The 12,460-nt window shown below is 36.9% G+C and overlaps 1 protein-coding gene across 1 annotated transcript in view; it reads right to left on the reverse strand.

Annotated features, from left to right (window-relative positions):
- Positions 1–12,460, reverse strand: part of Prim2 (DNA primase subunit 2) — a 256,410-nt gene that overhangs the window by 37,752 nt on the left and 206,198 nt on the right. The window contains exons 11-12 of the mRNA XM_026398949.2: positions 7,254–7,380; positions 83–165 (exon numbers count right to left, since the gene is read on the reverse strand). Coding sequence (XP_026254734.1) covers positions 83–165; positions 7,254–7,380 — 210 coding nt within the window. The remainder of the gene's footprint in view (positions 1–82; positions 166–7,253; positions 7,381–12,460) is intronic.

Consider the following 12,460-nt stretch of genomic DNA (forward strand, 5'->3'; position numbering starts at 1 on the left):
CTTACTACAAGAACATTAAATAAACTTGAGATGATCTGTCTGATGCCTCATTACCGAGGATGCAGAGCAGAATCTGACTTACCTGGTTTATCCCTCCGGGAGAGATCTTGTAAGTCTGCAACTTCTGTTTCAGCAGCTCTGGATCACTGTGACGAAATGGGCACCCTGACAACAGAAAACAAATCAGCACACCAACAAGGTTACTTACCCGGGACTTAGTATAATACCACTCTCAAGAGACTGCCTAAGCTCCTCTTAATTGTCTAACAGCTTATTAATAAAAAAGCTAATTGCCCATGGGTGCAACTGCTTTCCTCTCTTTATCTAAATGACAACTTAGCTGTACAGTTATCAGGGTGCTACAGGCTCAAGAGTTACATAGAATATTACAGCATTTTCAGGCTAAGATGTACATGATGAGGAAAACAGCTTTAATTTTGCTACTTGCTAGTAAGTACAGATAATCATAAAGTAGCTTTAACAGTTTGCCTTAAAAAAACTTTACATAATCTCATTTTTCTAGTCTACGTAAGTTACATAACAGGCATATAAGAATAGGGAAATAGATGGGCTGTGGTTGTGGCTCAGTGGTAGAGCGCTTGCCTAGCACACATGAGGCACCGGCGGTGTTAGATCCATAGCACCACATGAAAATGAAATAAACATTGTGTCCACCTACAACTAAAAAAATAAATATATTTTTTAAAAAGTTGCAGTTCTTTTAAAAGGGGGGGCAGACAATGTAAACAAAAAATAAAATATAAAACCTAAGAAATATGAAGCTCTTATACCATTTCAATAAATTCTATGCCTATTTCCTGTGAAGAGAATACAAATTTAGAGGAATTGTGGAAGAAAATGAAATAGACAAATAGGAAACTATTGCACAGAAAGACAACTCGTAGTATGTCATCTCTATATTGTTTAAGACAAAAAGATAAACTATTAGAAATACTTGAATAAATAAGAACACAAGGATTATAATTAAAAGCTAATATTTTGGGCCAAAACCTAGTAAATTTTAAAATATCCTAATAAGAAACTCCAATGGTAAGTAAAATACTTAACTTGAAAAATGAATACAGGAAAGTCTGATTTTTTTTTTAATCATAAAGATGATGGATTTGTAAGTTAATTAGAAACAGCTTGTTTTTAATGAAATCAACAGGAAACCAGTTGATGAAAAAATATGGAAAACAGCCAGGATGGCAAACACAAATGTACTTCTCAAAAACATCCATTATAATGACAAGGACCCCTACAAACAATGCAATTTTAAAAATTTACAGTATATCTCTATTCTGAAGAAATCAAATATTTAATGCAAAGAAACATTTGAGAAACCTTATAATACATGGTTAAGAGTGTGGAACTGCACAGCCTGAATCTAAAACTCAGTTCACCACTTACTAATTGGGTATTTAGACAAATATCTTCTTACTGACTCAGCTTCATAGTTTGCTCAAGTGAGGGAAATAATAATATCCATCTCACATATCTACCATAAGAATGCAATATAAACTATTTTATGCTCTTGGCATAAACATAGTAAGCCCTCAAAACATGCAAGCTATTATTCTTGAAGTATCTGATAAGATTACAAGGCACCCCAATGAGAAAGAAATGAGGGTATAAGGGGTATTGATTGTTGTTTAATCACAGAATGATGAAAGGGCATTAGAAAAAGGAGACAGACTACAAAAAATTACCCAAAGTATATTTGAAATAATAACTAGACCTATATGAAAGGTCAGAAAGAACAAAGCCAAAAAAAAATGGAATCTTTGAAGTACTAATGGCCATAGAAAGGTCTTTTGAAGCTATGTTCACTACAAGAAACAGACTATTGCTTGGAGAAGCTGTTGATATAAACACCTACTTTGTTTCTGTCTTCCACATAAAATTGTGATTCCCCCAAACTGGAGAGACAGGTAAAAACAGAATCTCAACTGACTGAAGCAGAAACCCATGAGCAGGACCTCCAGAGGAAGCAGTGCCAACAGGAAAGCCTAACTGTTATAGGTAAATGGCTGGAGCCTCAGTGTTGGCCAAGTCAAGGGGTTCTCACACTTTTGTGAACTTTACCTCCAGAAGCTCTATTAGTTCCTCACAGTGAATATTAGAAAAAATGTGTGTGTGTGTGTGTACACACAGCTTTATAACAGCTTTATTTATAACTGCCAAACCTTAGAAGCAACTAAGACTTCCTTCAGTACATGAATGGATAAATAGTCTATGGTACATCAGACAATGGAATATTATTCAGTGATAAAAAGAAATGAGCTATCAAGACATGAAGACAGGGAGGAGATTTAAACACATTTTGCCAAGTGATAGAAAACAGTTTCAAAGTATGTAGCCCTCCAATGACATATAGACTTCAACTATATGACATTCTGTAAAATGCAAAACTATGAAGTTAGTTAAAAGATGTAGTTGCCAGGGAGTAAGGGGAAGGAGGGATGAATAGGCAGAGCACAGAGGATTTTTAAAGAGTGACACTCTTCTCCACAATGGTAGATATATGGCATTATAAATTTGTCCAGTTCCATAAAATATACCACACCAAGAGCAAGTCCTAATATAAACTATGGGCTTTGGGTGATAATGATATGTCAATGCAGGTTTGTCAATTGTAACAATTGATATATAACATTGATGTGGGATGTTGATAGTGGGGGATATTATACATGTGTAATGGCATAGGATACACAGGAACTCTGTACTTTCTGCTGAATTTTGCTGTGAGCCTGAAAAGGTGCTAAAAAAAAAAAAATCAGGTTTATTTTTTTAAAGGGGGAATAAGTGAATCTGTCCCAAAAAATGAGTCAAGTGTTTGTTAAGTATAGAACAGGAATCCACTATTACCTGAGGTTTCGTTTTCTGTGGTTTCACTTATGAAAGGTCAAACCCAGTCCAAATGTATTAAATTAAAATTACAGAAAAAGCAATTCAAAAGTTTTATACTACACACCATTACATAATAGTGTAATGAAATCTTGTTTCTTCCCACCTCATCCCTCATGCTCAGTTTATCCATGCTGTATATGCTACCTATCCATTAATCACTTACTAGCTGTTGTGGTACTGCAGTGCTTCTATTCAAATAACTAATTTTTTAACTTCATAATGGCCTCAAAGCACAAGTGTATTGTTGCTGGCAATTTGGGTATGCCAAAAAGGTGAAATGTCTCAACTAATTAAGGGAAAAAAAATATAATGCTGAGGTGACTAAGATCTGTGGTAAGAATAAATTTTTTATCCATGAAAAGGTGAAGGAGGACAAAGAAATTCATGCTAATTCTATCCACCTCAAGTTGCAAAAGTTGGATGCATGATGTGACAAGTGCATAGTTAAGATGGAAAAAGCATTAAATTTGTGGGTAGAAGACTTGAACAGAAAATGTGATCTAGGAGCTCCAGAAAGATTTAAGTCTATACAAAGACTTTAGCAAGGCTCCCTTAAAATGTGTGACGTCAAGCCATTTACTGCAAAGTAACAGATTACACAGATTCAGGAATAGGGTTGGAACAAAAAACATAATTACTGGAGAGGTTGAATCAGTGGGAAAAGCTGCTGCTATCACACCTCCTGCAGAGCTGAAAAAGTTGATTAAAGAGAAGGGATACCATCCAAAGTAAATTTTCAAAATTGCAAAGAAACCACTCTTCTGGAAGAAGGTGCTCAAAAGAACCTCATAAAAGTGCAAAGGAGGCATGAGGGCATAAAACATGGAAGGACAGATTAACTTGTACTATGTAGCAATATAACAAATTTCAATGCCATTTTTGATAACAGCACCAATTCTTAATTTGGGCCTACTGATGCCTGATGATTAACTAAAAGAAGGATAAAGGTTTGGCATTTCTGATTTCATTTTGTACATGTCCCTTTTGCCTAAAACTTTTGGTCAGATTCCTGCTCAACTCTGCACACAGGCAAGTTAATCACTTAAGGAGTATTCATCCAAAGCTAGTAATCTACCAACTTTGAGGCTAAAGACACCAAGACAAGAGTAACTAAGGTATTTCCAAGATTTGCAGGGACAAGTGAATTGCCAGCTTCTATAGTGTCCTATTCCAGACCCCTGGAGTGGACAAAGAAAATTTTAGTTATTACCCTGTACCTTCCAGGAACAGTGAAGCCTCTTTCCAGGCAGATCACCCCATGAAGAGATTACCCACCTAAGTAGAATCATCTCACAGGAACCAAATTATACCTTTCCAGGATCACAAGTCTGACAATATCCTGCAAATAAAATATGGGAATTGTCCCCTCAAGTAAAAAGGACTTCTGACTTCTCCAGAGCTACCTCACAGAATCAGAACTGAGATACAATCAACCAGACCACAGTTTGACCAAGATTGCTTAATTATGTATACCTCACACTCCCTGCTCCATCTCCTCCTTTATTTAAACCTAAAGTTCATGTCAGTACCCTCAAAGACAGGACCAAGATGGTTGAGCTATATCATCTCCCTAATATGGCCATATGATTGAAGTTCCTGATTTTTACCATTGCTTTTGTTTGTTTTGGGGGGTGAATGGCAGGACCTGATTTGCTGGGACCTGCAGAGTTGGGCCTCTGGCCTAGGACTCCAGTAACAGCACCATTATAGGGCATATGATGAAGTTAGGTATAGTGAACAGAGTGAAGAGCCCATGTGCTCTCAAAAACAAAAATTATCTTGCCCATCTTCTGCCAACATGATCAAAAAGCATTTGTGACACCCATCTTATTTATGGAATGGTTCCACTATCACTTCATTCACAAAATGGAAAAATACTTAGAAGAGAAAGTGTTGTTACTAATAATAGTTGCATTAGTAACAATGTACCTCAACATCCTGAATCTGTTTGCTATGAAAACAAAAACAGTGAGGTTGTATTTTTACCTCCAAATGTTACTTCGCTGCTTCCCTTGACCTGGGCATCATTTGATTTGCCAAAGCCACATACATCCATCTGGTATTTGGTTGCATTTAATCAGCAATTGATGTAGACCCTAATCTGGACATAATACAGTGTTGGAAATGATTCACTATTGCTGATGCCATAAAATTCATCCAAGTTTAAGTGGATAAACTAAGATCAGAAATTGTAAATGCCTGTTGGAAGAACTTAAGGAGTAAAGTTGTGATGATTTTAAAGGTTTCCCAGGAACCAAGAGACAAGGAAAATCATTTATGCAGCAAGACAAATCAGTGGAGGATTTTTTGACATACTTGATGAAGAAGTGGAAAAACATACCGAAAGCCATCAAGAAGTATTAAATGTGGAACTGGAAGAACTTTTTAAGTATAGAGGAAGAATCAGCAATGTGGATGTTACCAAAATTTGCTAAAAGTATTTCCAATCCCACAAACATTGGGGACAAATTACAGAATACAATCCTCAGTTAAAATTTAGCATTACAATCATCTCCTGATCACTAAAGGATCACAACCTCTGTAGCAACACTTGTAATTTTCAATTACAATCATCTTCTAAACCATTTCGGGGGCGAGGGGACTTTAATTATCAAGGATCTCTAAGCATTGACACCATCTGCTCCTGACATTCAACTATTGATGTCAGAATGGCTCACTGACACAGGATCAGCCAACATAATCCTTCTTGTAATAGTACCCTAATGCTACATCATAAGGCTTATATCAATCATCTTGCTTCCTTTCATCACATAGGCACTGAGTAATCTCACATCATAAGAAGGGCAAGTACAGGGCAATAAGATATTTTGAGAAAGACCACAAGTACATAGCTTTATTTATGGCATACTATTGTACTTATTAGTTATTATTGATAACTGTGCCTAATTTGTATACCGAATTTCATCACAAATACATATGTATAGGAAAAAATAGTATACACAGGGTTCACTACTATTTGTAGTTTCAGGTACCCACTGCAGCTCTTGGAACATATCTACTACAGATAAGCTTAACCACTGTTATTCTTGAGTGTAAGAGTATAAATTAGAAACAAATATAATAAAAATGCACTGAAATAAATAAGATATTATCTAACAGAAATAAAAAATATAAAGTCCTGCATTTATGCTAATAAAAGTCAATTACACAAGTGATGAATGCTAAGACCTGGAAATTCACAAGAAGAATCCCTAGTAATTTAGTTGGCCAAAAACTCAGTTCCGAGTTCACATCTTGGTATGGCTGCTATGCTAACAAGTTTCTGGCTTCCTCAATAGAAGTATCTGGTCAATGACTTTCAAACTTTAGGATAAAAACTACACAGGGAAATGCAAATAAAATCTAATTTTTTTATGTCTGAGGGTGGGACCTGAACAATCTATTTCCAAAGGTTATCTTAAGAGATTCTAACACAAGTGATAGAAATCACACACTGCACATTAAAAGCATTGGCCATTTCTTCACTTATTAAGTAATCGATGTAAAAGCATTTTATAATGCTTTGGACGCATGGAGTCTTTCTAAGAATATGTTGGTGATTATTTGCCCTTTAACAGCCTAACAGTGTGCAATCTTATAAAACTGTTTCACTTGATTCTAAAACAAACAAAAAATTATTTTGACACATATTATAGCAATGCTTTGGTAATCTAAAATTATTAATATGAGCTATTAAATCATTGCTTGACACACCAGACAAATGAGAAACTTTTCCATGTATGCTTAGAGAAAACGCTTTATGGAAAAAAAAAAAAATGAACTCGGCTGTCTTCAAATTACAGTTTGACATGGATTTTTTAACTAACAACTCAGGCAAATTGATAGGTATGTTTGATACCATGACTTACAAAATTGCTTAGTATTTGTTGGTTAATTAGATAACAGTACTGAGAATAAAACACACTCTTCCTCAGTAGTCTTTTAGAAAATTAATGAATAGAAAATTCATAAAAAATTAATGAATCTAATATTCCAAACTACAGTATTTCAATTCCAATAAGCTTTGAAAAACTTATCAGTTTTCTAAGACACTTGCAGAAAAAGGGGGAAAGAGAACAGAAGGAGAAGTGTGGAAATTGAGAACTGAAAAGCCCAGTCCAGCACAAACTAAAATGCAGCTGAATGAATTTCTCTTGCCTGACCTAGTTCAGTAATAAGACAAATCGCTGTTAGAGTAATGGTGCTCTAGCTTGACACTCATGACTGACATAAGCTACAAACTGGGCCCTGTCAGTAATGCAAAAAAAGCCATTACATTGCTTCAGTGTTTCCTGCATAGCGAGGCTTCTGCAGTTTCCAGCATATCCACTGAAAGCACTTACCATGATAGTCTCCTTGGCTTGGTGGATTAGTCAGAATAATCTTCAAACAACTAAAAGGTGTATAGTCTGTCCTCTTGCCTTCCTTTCCGAAGCTATGACGGATATTGTAAGAGTAACCTCTGTCAAACTAGTTGAGAAAAAGAAAAAGGCAAACTCAGTCAATACTGTAATAGTGATATTGCAATGCCAGCTAGAATCAGTGTGTACAAAGTGATATTTTTCTATAATAAATTCGATATTTAGAGGCAGATGTATACTGACACCAGATACAACCATTGCACCTTTTTTGATATTCTTTCTTTAAAAAAAAAACATAAAATTTACAGAAAACAAATTTCTCAAGTAGAAGACAGCTAATGTTATGTAGAATCATCTCATTATCCATGAAGATTGATTCCAGGACACCAATTCCCCCATACCAAAATCTGTGAATGTTCAAGTACTGCAGATAAAATGATGTGATATTTGCATATAATCTGCTATATCCTCCTGTATGCTTTAAATCATCTACAAATTACTTATAATACCTAATATAAATGTTTTGTGAATAGTTATTATTGCATTGTTTAGGCATAATGACTTGTTTCAGGAAAAAAGTCTGTACATGTTTTCTACGTAATTTTTTTTTCTAATACCAGGGTTGGTTGAACTTGTGGATACAAACATGGAGAGCAACTGCACATGTTTAAAGTTAAAAATAATCCTTTCCCAAGCCCTTAGTTTGATTCTAGAGATTATACTAGACATAAATCAGTTTACCCTCTCCTCTGCCTTCCTTCTCCTAGTTGTCCCTTAATTTCCACATTCTACCCATTCTCCTTCTGAAATGTCTCTTAAAATAATTAATGCCTGCCTCTGCATGTGCATTATATAAAGGAAGTAGTCAGCAAGTGCCTGATGAATGAGTGAACTACTGCAATTGCCTCCTACCTGGAATTCCTGCCTCCGTGTTCATAAAATAAGCTAATGGTATGGAAGGGACTTTGAAATGAGCGAGATAAGAGGGAAAAAAGGAACTAACATTTATCGAAATGCAATTAGGTACCGCCAGGCATTTTGCTAGGTGCTTTTAAAACTGTAATCCCATTTAATCATTTAAATCATCACAGTTCACCTGCGATGTTACACATGAGAAAATTGAAGTTCAAAGAAATGAAGCAACGTGATATAATACAGCTATTAAATAAATGGCAGAGTTGAAAATCATGTGTAGGTAAGTCTGATTCCAAAGCCCATGTTCTTTCCATAATAGTGCACTTTCTCAATAATAAGGTATTTAAAAATCATAGGTTCCAATGAAATCTTTTTAGGATGTAACTTCTTTCTTTTAGATGATACTTCATCTCAGAGTCCAAAGTCAGAAGTAATCTGTTCCTCCAAACTTCAGTAATATTCTCCCTATACGGACCTATAAGTCTCTAGAGGATTTATCTTCACTACATTTTTAATTTTTATGAAGCTTAACTGTAATTCTCTTATAAAACACTACATCTATTTTCTATCAATCACCTCTTTACATAGGTGATTAACTGTTCCTGACCATAAGCTCCTTCAGGTAAAATCTGTTACTTAGCTTAGTACCATCATGCAAGAAAAAAATGAACTAAGTGCATGTGCAAGAACTCCTTGGTCCCACCACAATATTTGAAAGTGTACTTGTCCCACTATTCTGCTTCCATTAAATGTTTTCCACTGTCTGATGGTTGGTGGTTTCATAATTCCATGATTAGGTGATAGCCATACCCCACTGGTCAAATGAAGGCAGACACTGTACCTTCAACAAGATGTTTGACAGGAGCCAATGGTGAACATTGATAGAGTCTCTCACTCCTCTTTTCAGCTATAAATCCCTCCTTATCCATGCTATATTTGGAATTAAGCTCAGTTCTTTCCCCAATATTCCAATAGTTCCTGAATAAAGTCTATTTGTACTGCTTTAACTACTGTCCAGCTCTGTTTTTGATCCAACCACCAATCATTAGGCCCTCAGATGTAACAACCAATCCTCAACACACTTTGTTTCCAGTCTGCCTGCTTGACTTGAGTGTCAAATAAATGTCTGCTGAAGAATGGTGAGGGCATATTTTGATTCTTAAGATTCTAGCAATGCTCCTAAACTTCAATTGGGTCATGTTTCAGTAAACTCATACACTGAAAATATCCTAAGTCAAAATGCAATAAATACCCCTAACCTACTGTTATAGTATGGATCTGGAATGTCCCTCAAAGGCTCATACAGCAATTTTCAGAGGTGGGCCAGAGGTGGGGCTTTGGGGAAGTAATGAATCATAAGGGTTCTCACCTCATCAATGGATTAATCCATCAATGGATTCATAGTGGAAAGGACTATTGGAAGTTGGCTGAAACTGTAGGAGGTGGAACCTAGTTGAAAGGGGGTAAGTCCTTGAGGACATGGACCTGGGAACTATATTTTGTCCCCAGTCCTTTTTTCCTTCTCTCTACTCCCTTTTGCCATGATGTTCCTGCCTTGCCACAGGCTTCAATGCAATGAAGTTAGCTGATATGGACTGAAACCTCTGAAACTGACCCAAAATAAACCTCTCCTTCTTTTAGGTTGTTTTTCTTAGGTATTTTGTCACAGTGATCACAGCTTAGTAACAGGATAGAGTCTCAGCTGTTGACCCCCATGAACACACGGCTGACTGGGAGCCACAGCTTGCTGATGCTGCTTAGCTTTTCCAGAGAAGATTATACTACACATCCCTAGCCGAGATCAAAATTCAAAACAGAATGTATGGTTTCTATTGAATGTGCATTATTTTCACACCATGTAACGTTGAACATTTTTAAGTCAAACCATGGTGAATATGGGGGCAACCTGTGTACTGTCTAAAGCTGGGTTAGATGCCCAGACTTTGTTTCCAGTGGTGCTTCATTCCTGAAATCATAGAATGGGGAATTTCCCCCCAACTCTGTTTCAAGTGAGGATCCACTCCCTAAGGCCTCAGCGGGAATCTTTTTCCTGATTCTCTACTAGGCTTCTCTGTTCTATTTAATTCTGCTCCTCCCATGGGAACTTAGGTCAACTGTAACTCTCCTTCTTAAATCCTTCCTGACTCTGTGCTTCACCACTGCAGCCCATAAACTGGCTGTGTGCTTTCTTACTGGCAAATTTTTACTAAAAACTCTCTTCAGCTACAGTGGCCCCTTTGGACCTCCTGAATTATACCCATACTAGTCCACCTAAGAGAAGGTTCTAGAGCATAAGGGAACAAAATTTTCAGATGTACAGTAGTCCGCCCATTTAACCTTTAATGAAGAACTGAAAAATGGCTAAATAATTCAATCCTTATCAAATTAGCAACGTTCACAATGACTTCAGAAAAAAATTTCCAACCAAGCAAACCACCAAAAGCTTTCCACTGCACCCCCAAATTCCTCTCCTCTCCCAACCCTCCTTTATAGCCTTCTCTCCCTGAATGTTCTCTACCACCTGCACCTCCAGCTCCTCAACTCCAAACTCCCATCTCCCAAAGATGAAGCTTAGTTTGTAGCCAATACAAGTTCCCATGCAAGGCCAATGAAGACTTGGCATTTAAACTACATGCCATCACCAAGAATCTTCTTGACTCCAGAAAACAAAAAAGGTTTTAGGAGTATACTCTTCAGGATTTCCCAATTTATGGCAACTTATCCTCCCATTAGTTGGGTCTGGAGATGCCTCCCTTTGGTTTACAAAGGCCAAATGAACCATCCTTTCTAATGTCCTTCATGGGTCTCAGGGTAACCCGGATTTCCACAGAAGACTCAAGGAAGAAAAAAATTACTAGGAATCTTCCCTACATGTCCAAAACTGTAAACAACAAAAGAATGAAAAGGTAGCTATCATCCTCAATTAGATACAACATGGAAAGACCATTCAGGCTAGAACTGACTTCTCAAACAGCTTCTGCAATGACCATGCAAACTTTATAAATAGTCTCAGGTCAGAACCCCATGACATTACAGAAAGATAGTATTAACTGGAAAAAATGCATATATTATCTGAGTTCCAGACATTAGCCCAGCATTATGGAGACAGAATTTTTTAAAAAATGGAAAATATACAATGCAAGCTCCACAATTCGTGGTTCCCTCTGATCTGGACACACACCCATATTGAGGAAAAAGGACACTGGACCTGGAATTACCTGGTTCTCAAAATGAGGTGAAAAGTCCAAATCCCCTCTTCAGAAATCCCCGATTCTTCTCTAGGGAAGTAAATGCCCAATGCCCTCAACTACTACTAAATTTAAAAGTGAAAATAACCCTATAAGTTGAACTCCCTCCCACATTTCTCATTAGTAGTACAGCAACACATTCTTCCTTAATACCACTACCTTTAATTCCTGTCCCTCTTCCTCAGAGTCTAAATTTCACCTGCTGTGAATTTTCACAATTTACCTTATGATCTGCCTCTATTTCTATGGGACCTCTAAAAGCCCTGTATAACTTCCTCCTCAACTCTACCCCAGTAAACTTGTTGGGAAGGGATCTTCTCAGAATTGGGGTATAAAAATTCCTGCAGGATTCCTTCTATAGGTCCCTGACTCCTTCCTTTCATAACTAGTTCCCTAATGGCTTTGTCTGACTTCCCCCAAGGGGGCTGGGATTTCTTTCCTCCTTTCAGCCTATTACCCATTTAATTACAGGCTTAAATCAACTATTAGAATTCCCTCTTCTTTATAGTGAAAAAATTGGTGATACTAGATGCATAGGATACAGAACTCAAATAGATCTTTCCATGCCCTTCCCCAATATTCCCCAATATCATTTAAGACCAGGACTTGAAAGGCTCCCATGATTAAGAAAGATTAGATAAAAAACATGAGTAGAATGTGCTATCCCACTTCTATCCCATGCAATAGTCCCATTTTAACTATTAAAAAGTCAAAAGGGGAAGGATATGGTTAGTCAGTTGGTGCCTGATTCTCATACTATCCTGTCTGCTGTCTCCTCTAATATGCAATATTTCATAGTCGTGTGTGTGTGTGTGTGTGTGTGTGTGTGAAGCATTTCTTTATAAGGAATCTCAATACTAGTTTGGCTTAACCTGGGAAAAATCAGCAATTTACCCGGACTGCTATGTTCCCAAGGATTTACTGAGGCCTTCTATACTTCTTGAGTACCCGAAATGCCAAATGGACAGACTTAAGATTCCCATGAGACTCCACTTCAATCACCTTCTTATGTATTCCGACAGTTAT

The sequence above is a fragment of the Urocitellus parryii genome, chromosome 8 (assembly GCF_045843805.1).
Source record: "Urocitellus parryii isolate mUroPar1 chromosome 8, mUroPar1.hap1, whole genome shotgun sequence".
Classification (NCBI taxonomy): Eukaryota; Metazoa; Chordata; class Mammalia; order Rodentia; family Sciuridae; genus Urocitellus; species Urocitellus parryii.